The 16,634-nt window shown below is 36.3% G+C and overlaps 1 protein-coding gene across 1 annotated transcript in view; it reads left to right on the forward strand.

The window, feature by feature from the left end:
• The window catches only part of scml2 (Scm polycomb group protein like 2), a 23,667-nt gene extending 8,109 nt beyond the window's left edge, over window positions 1-15,558 (forward strand). The window contains exons 7-14 of the mRNA XM_016566792.1: window positions 6,121-6,419; window positions 7,361-7,472; window positions 7,592-7,795; window positions 9,538-9,714; window positions 10,283-10,408; window positions 12,674-12,916; window positions 14,793-14,956; window positions 15,058-15,558. Of these exons, the coding sequence (XP_016422278.1) occupies window positions 6,121-6,419; window positions 7,361-7,472; window positions 7,592-7,795; window positions 9,538-9,714; window positions 10,283-10,408; window positions 12,674-12,916; window positions 14,793-14,956; window positions 15,058-15,180 (1,448 nt within the window). The 3' untranslated portion in view covers window positions 15,181-15,558. The remainder of the gene's footprint in view (window positions 1-6,120; window positions 6,420-7,360; window positions 7,473-7,591; window positions 7,796-9,537; window positions 9,715-10,282; window positions 10,409-12,673; window positions 12,917-14,792; window positions 14,957-15,057) is intronic.
• Window positions 15,559-16,634: the final 1,076 nt, after the last annotated feature.

The following is a 16,634-nucleotide window of genomic DNA, read 5'->3' on the forward strand; positions in this document are numbered from 1 at the left end:
AGATTTCTTTATTTTTATTTGACAGTATAGTTTTTGCCTAAACATAGCACATATCGAACCATACCGAAACCGTGACCCTAAAACCGTGATACAAACCGAACCGTGAGTAAGTTGAACCGTTCCACCCCTATTGACAACCAATCACAACATTCCTTGCATTACCTGACAGCAGAAGAGGAAAAATACAGTGCATGCATAATATTATGCAAGTATATAATCTGATCATATTTTTTTCCAAGCACATTTTACCAATTCCAAACTACATCAATCTTAATAACTACTATTAATCTTGTATTTAATAATTTATCCATTTCTGTACCTGAAAACTAATGTTGGACCTACCTAAAAAAATGAAAATTACTGTTTATTTTATTTGTATCTTTACTCTATTGTATTTATTTGTGCTTTTACTTGTAGTTAGATAGATCATTCTTATTTTCTTTACTTTTATTTGACAGTATAGTTTTTGCCTAAACATAGCACATATCGAACCATACCGAAACCGTGACTCTAAAACCGTGATACAAACCGAACTGTGATGTGTTGAGCAAGCGAGCCCTTGGCACTTTTAGAGAGCACTGAGGGCGGGCATCTAGGGAGCAAGCTAGTGAAATGTTGCAAGCACAAAAGAGAAAGTCTGCACACATCCAAAAACTTATTTTAAATGCAAAATTGATTTTAGTGCACTCGAAATACTTTCTTCTTTGCGAAACGAACATTTCTCCACAAAACTCAGATCGCACGCACAAATTAAAATGCACTTTTGTGCGCTCAAAATATGATCTTTCGCGCGCAGAATTGTGGCAGAGATCTAACCCTATAAACATTCTCCTATCCTAACAAACCATACATCAGTGGAAAGCTTATTTATTCAATCTTTCAAAAAATGGACCCTTATGACTGGTTTTGTGGTCCATTGTCACATATAATTATTATTTGTGAATGTTGCATCACATGTAGACTAAATTTCAAAAAACTTAATCTTAAAGATAAATGTTATTTTTCTTTAGGATACAAAGAAATTCTTCTGTAATACATTTTTTTTATTGTATTTTAATATTGATCACATTTTTATATTCAGCGCCTTATAGTTAAGGACTGTCAGTCTGGCTGATAACATGAATACGACCCCCAATCTCCCTCCTCCTCCTCCTCCTTCTCCTCCCCCGCCTCCTCCTCCTCTGCTCGTCCCCGCCTCCATATTAATCAGATATTGCCTGATCAGGGCTCCACCGGCACGGGCTTTGTCATGCGCTTCTGCCGCTACCGCTGCTGTTCAAACCGGGCGCGAAAGTGAGCGCGAGCTCCGGTTGTTCTGTTGCTGTAAAACAGTCATTCTCCACCGAGAGATAGATTTACACCGGATTCGTTAGAGCACAACGCGGATATAGTTGAAAGTTGGCGTTTTGGTGAGTTCTTCTGGTGTTTTTCCGAGGCTTTTGTCTCTGCTGTCTGTTGCTTTGTTTTAGTGGCTTGTGCATTGAGGTCACATGAGTTTAATTTGAGTGTATTTTTTGCAAAGGTTTCATTCCTGTTGCTTTTATTTGCCTCGTGTTGTAGTGCACTAACACTCCACTCCACTTTTATTTCTCTATTTGTGAAAACCATTCATTGAGCTGAAAGACTGTGGCAAGCCGTTTTAATATTTATTCTTTTAAATCAAGTAGTATCTATATTTATGTTACTTGTTTTTTTGTTTTTGTTTTTAACAAGTAGTGACTAGTGTCTTTTTAAATTTCACTAGTAATTGTTCATTAGATACTAGCACTTATTCCAATAGCAATTAGTATTTATTTAATAGTCATCAATTAATATTTATTCTTTGCATGCTAGAATGCACTAGCCTACTTGCACTACTTTTTTAGTATGCAGTGACTAGTCAGAATGGCTTATACATGGTTCAGTTAAATATTAATAAATTGATACCAGCAACAATTGTAATACACGCTATGCTCAGCTCCCGCGTCTCACACACACACGAGCGCAACTTTAGCACTAGATTTCTAATGAGTTTATGGTCACCAAATATGTTTTTCTGAGGTAAATATGACGTAACGTGACTTTGTAATCCGTTATTTTGACGTCAAACACTGATTGAGCGATTACATGAGACAGGATACGGCTTTTAAAGTTGTACTCTTTCTTTTAACTTACCTTCGGATGTTTAGTCATGATTATTTTGTGCTGAAGCTGGTATTAATGTGGAGGAGATGATTAGTTCACGTGCGCCTCGTGCTGCTGCGTCTGTTGATCTGAGGTGCTACAGCGATCTTTCACTCCACATTAAACAGCGCCAAAACGGCATTTATTGTTTGAATATTGCAAATCAATGGACAGAATTTGAAATCTGAGACTTTGTTTCATATTAAAAGTACCAAAGCACAATGCTTATTGCAATATATTGGATGGGAAGTGCCCTTCAGTGTTCCGTCCATTAACTGAAAACAGGCTAGACTAATCGATTCTTGGGATGTAAGAATCCATATTGTTCCGTAAAAATGAGAATTGATTAATATCGAGATATTGATATTTTTTACCCAGCCCTACTATGCAGTTAATATCTGAACCACAGATCACCATTGAATTCAACCGTAATAAAAGGCAATGTTTTATAGTAATGAAGGAATAGTTATTTTCACTATACCATCAAGAGATGATAATAACTGTTAGTACTAAGCATCTATTCAACTGGTTTCTAATATCCATTCACTGCATATTAAGATGCTAGTCACTCTTACTAGTAATCGAAAATATAATACTAGTAACATAAAAATATATAGTATTAATTGTAATCATAGCTTGCCACAAAATTAGTGATTTTTATATATGGTCAGTCATTAAGTTATGTATTGTAAATTTTACACACAAAAAAAGCACTTTGCTGAATTCACTTCCGAAATTTGTTTTAGCAAGAATTTGTTCAGTTACTGATTTCAAGCTTTTAACTAATTTCCATCTGAATGGAAAAATCCTGTTGACTAGTAAAAGTAAAATCACAGATTAATCTTTTTGCACAGAAGCCACAAAAATATTAAAAGCTTTTGTTGAACTGCTGTAGCTGTTTTGACTTCGGCTCTTTAACAGATTGCATTGTTTCATTAAATTGCCTGGGGCTCAGAGAACCCTATATCCACTTTTACCACACACACGCATATGCATGGACCCAGACACACACACTCTTTTTCGGCGTTACTCCCCCACAACATGTGGTTCTAGTTCCTGCTGAGTTGAAGCTACAGTCAGCCGTAGACAGATTGCCCTGGCGTTCGGGTCTGGTGTGGGGCGAAATGTAAATATTGTGGAAGAGATGAAGTAATTAGACTGGTTTTGCCCAGACACCTTTGTTGCACATCGGTTGCAACCTCTCCCGTGACCAGACTCCCCTCAGGTCCTGCACTGAGCTGAAGGGTGTGTGTCTGTGCACTGGGAGTCAATCTAGGGGTCACCGGGTCACTGGATTGAGCCAGTGAGAAACTGCTTAGAAATACGCTTCACCTTACACATGGAGCGATTAGGCTGGATAAAGTTTGCTTGTACATTGTCCATGACAGAGCTTCTGAAAATCTTTGCTTCTGTTGCATGCCCATTATGGATATGTGTGCTTGATTCCCAATGTGCCTGCTTATATTCATTATTAAATTTGAATAAGAATCAGCCACTCTTAAATGAAAGAAAACACTTGTCCATTCCTTGCACGCTCTTTCTCCTCTCCTCATTAAACGTATGCGTCTCGAGCTTCATTTCTCTTGCCGTTCCCCTCTCGAGGCCCAGGAGAGCAGCTGCACGTAGGACTCTGTGAAAGTTCCCAGATGTACTTAGCAAAGTCGACTTCTGCTGACCGCCCGTCAGCCGCCCTGTAATATGAGAAGTTTATCTGATCTTAGAGATGGCCTATACAGAGGAAATAATAGAGAATTTGGTGCCATTGGTCTGAAGGAGGTGTATGCATTGGAGATTTCACATCATTGTTGTTTGATACTCAGAAAGCATCGACTTGTGCTATTTTACACCTTCATTGATGGATTTGTTGATGCTGAGCTGCAGATATTTGATATTGTGGGTTTTCAAGGAGAGGAAAGGGAAATGGATTTGTGAATATTAAAAATATTTGGTTTGCAAGGCAGGGTGTGCGCAGATACATTTTTTATTAGCAAACTCGCATGGATGCATTTGATGAATTTACAATGAACTTATAACTCAAAGCACTGTCTATTGGCTTTTTTCTTTTATTTATTTTTTTTTTTGCAGAGCTGTTTCTTGAACATCTGCCTTCACATTTTTTTTAACAGAAAAAAATTTGTTTTTATTCCGTATATTACATTTGCGTTTTTTAACACTCATGCATTACCTGAAAATACTTTTAAAGAAAATATAAAGTGCTTTAATGACGTAGGGCTCTTCAAATGAAAACCATAAGGTGCTCTTTCAAATGAGACTATAAAGCAGGCACTGCATTTTGAACCAGCAACTAAATGAATAATACATTAACTTGCCAGCACAATAATATTCATAGAAAATTGTTTGTCGTTCTGTGCATGATAAAATGATTTTGAAATAAACTGCGGAGATGCACTTCTAGCTGCGAACTCTTTTCATAGCTCTTATATACCCATCACACACTCATCTAGGTGGGTAAGGGGGTTAGTCTTTCTTCCTAATGAGGATTACCTGTTGGCCCCAGAAAAGAAGACTTTGACCAGAGAGCCATTGGGGGGAGGCCTGCAAAACAATAGGGTGCTGAAAAGCACATGCCTCCTGTGGGGCACAATGGCCAGCTGAAACAGTCTCGCCTCACTCCGTCTTGAAAAGGATCCCTAGATAACTCAATTTTTGCGCTGCCCGTTTTTAAACAGCCGCTTTCAGGGCTGTAATGTGATGCTTCTATTATGCAAAATCTAAAATGGCCTCTGAGTAAGAGAATTCAGCAGTATGAAGAGTCTTTGAGTGGTCAAATTCAAAGGGTAAAATATCAAAGTTTGTGGCTCGACTCTGTTTAATTCACTTAATCCACTCAGCATAAGAACCAATTTGATCCAAACTGAAAGTGACTTTTCACTATTATTATTCGTTTACAATGTATACAAGTCACACGTTTTTCCTTTTTTTTCCCCCAAATGTATTATTATTTTTTATTATTATTATTATTAGTTATTTAATTATGAATGCCTGTTTGTTTGTGTTGAGCGGTGGGGCTTTGTGTGCTGATAGCCAATGAGATGGTGTTTTGTTAGACCCAGATAGGTGAAATGAATGCAGTAAGATTGAATCATTTCATGTTTATTGTCAGTATAAATCATCTCATTTAACTTGTGGATATTGCACATATGGCAATAATACTTAACAAACAATGGTTAAATAAAATCATCTTGTAGGTTCTAATACATTGTAGTAGTAACAACTAGTGTTGAATCACCAGTTGATTTAATAGTATCAAACCAGAGCCATGTTCAAAATGCTTTCTTCTCCGAAAAAGAATGGTGAGTCTATGGTGCAGTAATGGAATCTTAGTACTTTAATACAGTGGTGGCCAAAATGATTAGAACACTAGTATTTTCACCAGCTAAAAATGGTTTTAAGTCAGTTATTTCTATCTTTTGTTGTAGTGTGTCAGTAGGAAATATCAGTTTACAAACATTAATTTTGCCATTAATTGTAATAATCCAAGTGAGATTTTTGTTTGCACACAAGGAGTCTGACAACAGCATTTCTTGAAGCATCTTGGAGACGTTGTCACAGTTCTTCTAGATTTAGTCTGTCTCAGTTTGTTCTGTTTCTTCATGTGATTCCAGACAGACTGGATGATGATCAGATCTCTGTGTGGAGCACTGGCTGTTGTCAAACTAAAATCTCACTGGATTATTACAATTAATGGCTAAATTTTGGCCACCGCTGTATATACCATAGTACAGTATAGCATATTCAAATAGTTTGATATTTACATTATGCTCAAAAGCATTTCAATGGAACTACCATAATACATGCAGTAACACTATAGAACTTTTATTTGTCAAGTGATTTATATATAATTTTTACAGTTAACATTTTTGTTATCATATCATTCATATCATCATATCATCATCATTGTTAAATAATCTTTTTTTTTTTCTTCCCCACCTTCAGTCACATTTTCAAAGACTTTTACTCCGGCACTGGGCCAGTCCAGTCAGTCTTGGCGCTCCATGCAGTCCCCGTACCACCTGCCGCACCCCCTGCCCCCTCTGCCAGTGCGCAAGGGGGTACGAGGGAGGAGACCCAAGAGCCAGACCATCGCCATGCTAAAAGCAGCAGCCGAGGCAGCAGCAGCTGCAGCTGGCACGTCACCGAATGGCCAAGAGCAGTCCAATGCAGCCAAGAGTCCCATGAGCTCACCGCTCACACCCAAACCATATAAAAAGAGGGGACCCAAACCCGGCAGCAAGGTACAACTGCATTTTTGTGGTTGAATGGATCAGTTAAAAGGTTTTAATTTATTTATTGTGATATTTACAGTTACAGTCTTCAAAGGACAGTTCATCCAAAAATGTCGTCATTAACCAGAGTTGTTATTGTTTTGTTTTTTTTGCATTTTTGCCTTTATTTGGTGGGACAGTAGTTAGACAGGAAGCAAAGTGGGGACGGGATCGGGAAAGGTCCGCGAGCTGGGACTCGAACATTTAGACGCGCTATGAATATTGGATGATTAAAAAATTAAATGAAAATGTTGCCTCTGCAACTAACTGAAATAATAAAATTATTTGAATTAGTAAAATTACCTTTACTATTACTAAAAGAAAAAGAAATTAAAGCTAAATATAAATATTTTTTAAAAGCACATTACAAAATTATTACAATTAAAATAAAAGCTGAAAGTATACATATAAAAGCTTAAAATATTAACAAATGCTATAATAGTGTGTAAATAGTACTATAATATCTGCCATGAACTCTCACGCATGTCGTTTCAAACCTGTACGATTTTCTCTCTTCTGAGGAACACAAAATAAGACGTTTTGACACTTTTTTTTTTTTTTACGTTTTTGATTGAATTTGATATAATTTTTAGCCAACATAATGGGATTTTCTTTATGGTATAAAGAAATAAAGAGGGGGGGAAACTGATCATTATGCAGCTTTTGTTTGATTTTGGGCCGTATGTCATGAGCAATTATTCATATTAAACATTAACACTTCTATTATACTTCTTCCCCATGAATGGTACATTAAACATGCTGTATTCACCTCGTTTGTCAGTCGCAGTCAAGATAAGGCATTTGTAGTCTTCTACCATAGTTTTGAGAAGGTGGGCATACAATACTGAGGTTGTTTTGTGAGAGTGAGTATTGGTGTTTTATCTCTCGCTCTCTGTCTTCCACCATTACAGAGGAAACAAAAGGTTCCTCATTCACTTTCAAGCCCCACGTTGTTGTCCTCCGTGTCAGATGGGAGACTGTCTAGTCTGCAGACAACAAGAGAATCAGGAGTTGTGTCCACAGGTAGGCTTTTATCTTCCTGCCTTTATTTTCTGCCATACATGGGCCATGTACTCCTCAATATTCTGATGGCTTTGTAGTGTAGTATGCTTCACCTGACTATCCACTCCATCCTCTTGTAGTTTGTGTGTATGTGAATAAACATGGAAACCCAGGGCCACGCCTGGACCGTAAACTGTTATTGCAGTTGCCTGATCATTTCGGGCCGGGTCCCGTGAACACGGTCCTCCAGCATGCGGTCCAAGCCTGCGTGGACTGTGCGTTTCAGCCCAAAGCTCTGTTCAGCTTCCTGCAGTCTCAGTCTGATGGAGGGGAAATCATCAGAGGTTAGTTTGGACCTGCTTCAGAGTTTGATCTACTTTAGATTGTGATCTGGGTTTGATTTTAAGAGTGATTCTTTGATTAGGAGAAAATTTTTGCCAGGAATGAAAAATGCTTTAAAATAAATAAATTATTTTATTCTATTCTATTCTATTCTATTATATGTGTAAATATATTATATATATATTTATGCATTTTTTTTTACTTTTAATATTTTTTTACATATATGTATACATATACAGTATATATATATATATATACATATGTATATACCATAGACTGTATAAAAACATGGACGTAGTGTCCGTGACGTCACCCGTAGATTTCCGAAGAGAGTTTTTGAAGCGCAAAAGTTGGCGGAGCCGGCCGTCGCCATCTTGGCAGCGTGTCACCGCGCGTCACTCCCAGATAATCGCTATAGTTCATTTATGTTAGTGAGGATAGCAAAATAAAGTAAACTCTCATATTATACCCAAAAATTCTTCATACAGTGGACTACCAGTAAAATTGATAAATTTGGGACAAAAAATTATTCAGACACTTCGACCTGACCATGTTTTGCTTAAGTGTTTTTTCTTTAATTGCTAATGCAAACTTTTTACACCACAGACTGAACAAAATTAAGCATTGCTTGGTAATTGGTTGACATAAATTGGTATTATCTAACTGTGTCTTTAAATTTAACAGCTGACAGCTATTCAACCTAATTCATTTGTGAGACAGTCTAACAGAAGGATGGCATTATAAAGATGAATTTGTTGACGAATTTGACACAATTTAACTCTTGAGTTCTTGCCATATTTTATTACCGTTTTCTAAACTATAGCGAATAAACTGTGATATGAAAAATGTTGAAAGTGTCTGAATGAATTTAGGTTTGACTGTATATATAGTTAAGATAAAAGAAGAAATCAATTCAAAATATGATTTTTAATTTAGAGTTAATTTTTTCCTAGTTAACTTTACTTTTAGGTTTTCTGAAAACTGCAATTGCCAGCACTCATAGTATAAAAAAATCCTCATCACACATTAATCTACTTTAAGGTTGATCAAGGCCATGACATGGGATGCATGTTTTAACAAATATGAAGCATTGTTTGAAGAAGTTCATTTTTCAAAACGTCAGGGAGTCAAAAGTGCTCCTTAAGGACGAGTGATCCATAATCTAAAGTGTTTTGAGAGCTGAATGGCATATTGCTGTAAGACTGGAGCTCCATTTGAATTAGTGTAGTTGTATGTTATTTTAAGGCTTTCAGCATGTGTGTGCTTTACAATAAAGGGAGAATTGAGAGCATGGGTGTGTGGTTGACCTGAAAAGAGAAAGGTGTGTGTATGTTTAAAGAGAAGCGTGTGTGTGTGCACAGCTGATGTCATCAGACTGCGAGTAATAAGGGATGACATCTGTGTGTAACCTGGTTTGGAGCATTTGATTGGGGTGTCCCCAGGGGAAGTGTGCATATCTGTGTCTATATTTGTGTGTGTGTGCAGGGGGTGGGGCCCACGCTAGGACTGTGGGGCCATCTGCCGTGACGCCATGGCCCCTTAATCGGCACCCATTTAGCGCCAAACCCCCCCCCACACACACACACACAATATAAGTATTTTGACGGTTGGGACTATGTTTTTTAAATGGCATATGAAAAGCATACTAGATTATACATGCATTCCCAGTTGTATGCATTCCATGTGATGTTAAGGAGTAATGCAAATATGTGTTTAATTTTGCACAAATTCTACTTTCATGCAGTTCGCTCAGAAGGAGGAATCCACTATGTCAAGCTCCCCACTGCCTCCAGTGCATCGTTCGTTCTGCGCTTTCTAGAAACTCTTTGTCACCACCTGCATTGTGATAACCTGTTCAGCAGCCAGCCGTTCAGTCCACTAACTACTAACACACACAAGCCGTATGAAAGGAGTAAATCAGGTATATGTGCGTGTTTGTGTCAATGTTGTTATTGACTATTGATTAATTAAAATAAATCTAAAATTAAAAATTAAAAAAAAAAAAAAAGTTACAAAATTAAAATATGCAACTAAATGAAATTTTAAATCGGCTGAAGTCCTAAAATTACTGAAATTAAAAATGTTAAATATAAATAAATAAATACAACAATAATATATAAGTTATATATGCTTTGTTAGAGCTGCATACTTAAAATCATAATGTGGCAAAAAATGTTACTATTATTGTGTAATAATTCAAATGTTATTATTCTTATAATACTATTATTCAATAATAGATTAAATTGTTTCATTCATTAAAAATAGTAGTATGAATAAAAAGTGGACCAAAAAGAGATCCAAGTCCCCTGTAAAGTTCAGATGCTATAGGAATTCAACTGCGTTCTGTAGGTCTTGATGTATGACCAGCAGTTTAAGATAAATATGTTTACATTTTAGTTTGAATTGAAATTGTCAAAATAATTGATTTCAGAAGTAAATCCTATGGTCTTCCAGAAGTGATCTATATCTGCTCTTTTCTTCTGTTGCAGTGAAAGAGGAGACGTCAGAAGCTTTGTCTGTAGCACGAGGGACGAGACGTTTCAACAGAGATTCAGCGGCCTACACCGCTGCCCTGTCACCAAAACTACAGAGAACAGAAGCTCTGCCCTCAGATGGTACGATTCGTTCAGCTGCGCTGACTGATTTTGCTTGCTAGTGTATGAGAGTGAATGATAGCGATCGAGTGTTTTATGCCACAATAACTGCAGCAGAACCAAGCCAGTTCTGATTGGTCGCACTGAAGGTGAAAGGAGGACGGGGTTTTCTTTAGGTGGAGTTAGACGCCTCTGTTCATTCTCTCATTAACTGCACATAATAAAACTCTTACTGCAGACAGACCCCTAATTAAATTGTCTACCTTGTAACTAATTAAGTGTCTGATTTTTATGAAGTTGTGAATGACCTGCCAATTTGGGTTATTTTTCTACTGCTGTTATAATTTGCCAGACATAGGTGTTGTGTTTTTAGCTCTCATTAAATGTTTCATAGATCAAGCTCATTGCCACAAATTGAAGAAACAAAAAATTGTGTTAAAAGCATTACAAAATGATTTGTAGTAGTGTTTGCACATGTGTATTGGAAGCCAATTATAAAGTGAGACATGTTACTAATTGATACATCAGATTTATATTCATTCAGAACACAGGAATACTCTCCTGCATTTATTTTAGTGGGGGTTTATGTGTAAAATACTGTAGGTGTGTAAACTTTTAGCCTCTAGCATGTAAGTAAAACCTTCTGTAAACCTGTATTTGTTTATACACACAATTAGTCTTTCTTTATTATTACTATTTTACACAATATTAAGTTGATCAAAAGTGACCGTGACAAGATTTTGACATTGTTACTAAATATTTATTTTTCAAATAAAAGCTGTTCTTTTGATCTTTCTATTCATCAAAGAATCTTAATAAAAATGTATCATGGCTTCCATAAATATAAAGTAGTATTAAGCAAAAAGATATAAAATATTAAGCAGCACAGCTGTTTTCAACATTGATAATAAGAAATGTTTCTTGAGCAAATCGGCATATTAGAATGATTTCTGAAGGATCATGTGGCACTGAAGACTGGAGTAATGAAAATCCAGCTTTGCATCATAGGAATAAATTACATTTTAAAATAGAAAAGAGTTGTTTTAAATTCTAGTAATATTTCAGAATATTTGTACTGTATTTTTGATCCTTTTGATGTATTTTGAACATTTTAAAAATATTACTGGACCCAAACTTTTAAATGGTATGTGTATGAGGAATGGTAAGATTCACCAATTTGCATCGGTGCATCGGCATAAAAGTTAACGATGCGATACATCGATATAAAAAAGTGTGCATCGGATGCAAGTTGGCATTTGTATCGTGATGCATCGTTTCTAAAATATTTGCATCAGTAAAAACACATTTATTTATCATTTTTAGTGAATGCACTATACTTTTATTATTTAGAAAGTGACTAATAATTTGTGACCAATATTTTATATGTAGATTGATTTCTCCTAAACTTTCTCGAACGCATTCTCATCACCACTGCTACTACGTGAATATGACAACATATCACAACACTATGGAGACCGAGGCGATTAAAAATCAGATGGCACTTAAGATAATTTATTATTTGCTGTCAGTCTGAACCAAAGAAATAAGAGCTAACTATCTGTACCATATTAAATAGCATAGCATCATATTTGTTTCCATTGCATCGTATTGCTTTTTGAATCGCATTGTGTTGAATCGAATAGAAATCGGATCGCACTGCATCGTAATAGGGGTGAATCGTATCGCATCGGTAGCCGCTTCATATGTGACCCTGGACCACAAAACCAGTCTTAAGGCTGGAGTATATTTGTAGCAATAGCCAAAAATACATTGTATGGGTCAAAGTTATTGATTTTTCTTTTATGCCAAAAATCATAATGTATAAAGCTCAATTTCGAAAAATTGACACTTAAGACTGGTTTTGTGGTCCAGGGTCACATATGTATCTTTAATGTATCGTATTGTTGGCTGTGCATCGAGATGTGTATCGCATCGGCCTCTGTTACGGAGATGCACATCCCTAATGTGTATATACCTTAAGTATAAACTAAAACATTTCACTTCATGCTTCTTTGTAACAGAAACCATCACCCATGTTGAAAATGGTGCCACCACAGACCAGCAGTTCACAGAAGAGTCAATAGACTCGGCCTCCAATTCCGTTGCCCCCCGACCCCCCGCACTAAGGAGCACGTCTGAGTATCACACCCCCGCCGGAAGCAGCCCACACTACCTGTGCATCGAGATGTGTATCGCATCGGCCTCTGTTACGGAGATGCACATCCCTAATGTGTATATACCTTAAGTATAAACTAAAACATTTCACTTCATGCTTCTTTGTAACAGAAACCATCACCCATGTTGAAAATGGTGCCACCACAGACCAGCAGTTCACAGAAGAGTCAATAGACTCGGCCTCCAATTCCGTTGCCCCCCGACCCCCCGCACTAAGGAGCACGTCTGAGTATCACACCCCGGCCGGAAGCAGCCCACACTACCCCCCTCACCCCCCACCCCTCCGCAGACTCTCCTCTAACCCCTCTGAGTTGGGACCTGCACGCACACACAGACGAGTGGAAGGTAGGCTATGTAAGAACGCTTTGTTTAGACCCCTTCACACACACACACACACACACACACACTATTAATAACATGTAAGATTACTTGTCCCCTTTGTAGATGACCAGACTTAAATCATCACTCAGATTTATAGCCAACACTTTGTAATAGCTGTCATTCAAAATATTAAGTTCAAGTTAACTAATGTAGTTAACTAAAGTTGAGAAATGAAATCTTATTGTACAGTGTTACTGGAATGTCATGAAGTTTTAAACTACTGATCTGTATATAAGCTGAAGCATTGTGTTTTTTGTTGATTTATTAATGATAAAGTTGACTCGACTTCATTTTATTTATTTTAAATAGACCTAGTACACTCAGATTTATTAGTAACACTTTATTTTATTTTGGAAGCAATTAATAGATTTTTACAGCTCTATGTTAAACCTTATATCGATATTTCATGTGCCATTAGAAATGTCATTAAACTTTGAATAAGTGGTCACCCTATAAGCTGAAGTATAGTGTATTTTTAAGGATTTAGTAATAATAAAGTGACTCATTTATGGAATCTTATTGAAAGTCAGTGAGCTTTTAGTGTCTGTGCTTGTAGACATTACGCTTGTGTTTGAGCCCTGAAAGCAGAGCAGTTTTATTGTTCACCTTCTTCAGAATGCTTTGGGTCTAGCAGTTTGGCTTACACGATCAGTGCTGCTCTTCGGAGACTGAGATCTATTTCTATCGTGGGATAAACACCCATATCAGTTCCGCACAGAGTGCTTGTATGAGGACCAGATGTATTTTCTCTAATCAAATGTCAAGTGACACAATAGGCTTTGATATGGATTAAAGCATGTTAGTGGCTCAGGGGGCCATATTTATTTAAATAGCATCTCGGAGTGTGAGTAATGTTTGGGGTTCAGTTTTATTTTCCATTTTAGAGAGACGGAGTCCAGAACTGTCAAGGAGGGACTGATCCTAGACCAGCACTCCCATTCAGGAAAGCTCATGTTCAGTTTCCCCAAAAAATACATACGTCAGTTGAGGCGGGCAGAAAAAAGGATGAACATAGATTTAATTACTTTGTGATTATAAAGCCCATAATGCTTTGTTACTGTGTGATGACGTATATAATTCACAACATTTTGTGGGTTTTTGACATATAGCATCTACTACTTTCAGTTCTCTATTTGATGCTATCATACTATTCTTATTGTTTCTGCAATATGTGGTACATGTATTGTGCACAAAATGAAAATGTTCTGAATAATGTGTTGAATGAATACTGCCTCCCACAAATAAAAAAGCATATTTAAATATAGAAAATATATATAATAAAAATAATTTAAATTAATATAGCACGCTATTATCATATATATACAGTGGTGTGAAAAAGTGTTGGCCCCCTTCCTGATTTCTTATTTTTTTGCATGTTTAACTTTTCCATTTTTTTATTTGAATTTTGTCTGAAAAAGACCAACTTTCTACATTAGTAAGAATGACTACTACTACCTACCTCAATATATTTAGATTTTATTTAGATTTTAATATTTTTTTCACTTTTTATATTATTATTATTATATTAAATCCTAAAAAAATTTTTTTTCCCCCCGTTTATTCCTTTTATTTAAATTTTGTCTGGAAAAATTCATTTTATGGGTGAAAAAAGTGACCTGATCATCCTGTTATTCTCTATGCATACACACAAAAATGAACATGCTGTGCACAGTATACATACTAGATACTGCAGAAATAAGTATGTTTGAATGCTTCTTTGAACAGAGCCATTGTAATGCGTATATATTACAAATTATAATAAATTCATCTGAATGTGTAAATAAAAACCTTTTTGTAGTTTCCAAATTTATTAGCCATAACTACATTCAGTTTTTGGGTCGTTTTCTAGCTGCTAGCTCAACCACTGGGCCTGATCATCGAGCAGCAGAGAAGGATCCGGCCAAAACGTCTAGTAAAAGTCCATCATCCTGGAGTATAGAGGAAGTGATGCAATTTGTTCGTGATGCTGATCCACAAGCACTGGGCCCACACGCAGAGCTCTTCAGGAAACACGTGAGATACGATTTTCTGGATTTCTCATGTTTTTTGCACTTTTTCAGAACAAGATTTCAGAGTAGATTTTTTAACAGATTGATTGTTTTGCTTTTCCACAGGAGATTGATGGCAAGGCCTTGATGCTTTTACGGAGTGACATGATCATGAAGTACATGGGGCTGAAACTGGGTCCTGCTCTTAAACTTTGCCATCACATTGAGAGACTCAAACAGGCAAAATAGTAGCCGGATCCACTAGAGGGCAACGGAGGAAAACGCAGGTTCTCTACATTTCAGAGTCAAACCACAGACTTCACTCAAGATACATGGATATTTATTACATGTGACATTGATGGTCAAAGGTCCAACATATTGACCTACTTCAGCTGTACTCATTCCTGCTGGTTCAAACGGTGGGGGAAAAAACTGACCAGCCAAATATTTTCATTTTTGTGGCAAATACAAAAATTAACATCACCAGTTTGACTTTTCAAAACGACCTAACTTTGCATGGACATTGTATACAACCATTGTGTACAAGAATGTTCACAGGCTCTCATCTAGGAAAAAAAAATCAGTGTAAAACTGCAGCTACAGACCTCAGTACCTCAGCGATACGATGCTCTGCGTTTACAGACAATGGTAGAAAGCTGAATTCCAAAGGATTTCACTGTGTTGTTTATGTATTGTTTCTGGTACTAAACAAAATGTTCACTTTCCACTGTATTTCACACTTTTACGTCTGATGAAGATGTATTTGAAATACACTATGGACATTGACTATGAAGGGTTTTGGTTCCAGTTAATCAAATTTCACCATTTGGCATAGTGTTTATTTAATTGGAGTTATTTTCAGTTGTTGTTTTTTTTTTTTCCTGTGACATGAATGCAAATACACAATCATATTTCAAAATGTTCTGCTGTTTCATAAAGTAACAGAGAAAAATAAATAAAAATTTGATATTTAATTTGTGATATAAACCAAAAATGGCTTTATGGTCTATAAAAGGCACCAATTTTAAAAGCACAAAATTTTACTTCTGACTGTTAGTGAAAACTTCATTACTGTTGCTGTTTATCTCAAGATAATTACTCAGGACTCTTGTACAATACGTTTTCATTTATTCATATTTTGTTAAAACAGTCATAATGTCTTTTCCCTCTAAAAACTGACTATATTAATGTCCACACCAGCACTTCAGGTGACACATGAAGTGGACATAATGTCACATGGTCCTGAAATTCAGAGGCTTATCTGCATGCTGAATGATGTACAGAGCATGCAGCAATCCCAGATATGTATGTGGTTCTTTTTATGTGTGTATTATACAAATGTGTATTTAGTTCAGTATTCTGTCCTTCAGTGCATTTATTTTTTTTAATAGTTAGAAAGTGTCGCCTTTTTTGAGCGCATTGTGTCTGTTTATATCATTGATAATGGATTTTGTGACTTGGGGGATGGAGCTTTTTGTTATGATACACATTTATATACATAAATTTTTAGCTCCTTTTAGATACACTGTATTTACTCTGCTCTTATACTCAGGTTGAAATATTTTGTATTTACTTCTTTGAACACTTTTCTACTATTTGAATAAATAATTGCATTTATAAAGTTGTCATTTTCACCGTATTTTCAGTGGAAAGGTGCATTACCTCATTAAATATGCTTAGTAAAAAAAACTTGACATATATAT

This window comes from Sinocyclocheilus rhinocerous, unplaced genomic scaffold (genome assembly GCF_001515625.1).
Source record: "Sinocyclocheilus rhinocerous isolate Xijiao unplaced genomic scaffold, SAMN03320098_v1.1 scaffold1413, whole genome shotgun sequence".
Lineage (NCBI taxonomy): Eukaryota > Metazoa > Chordata > Actinopteri > Cypriniformes > Cyprinidae > Sinocyclocheilus > Sinocyclocheilus rhinocerous.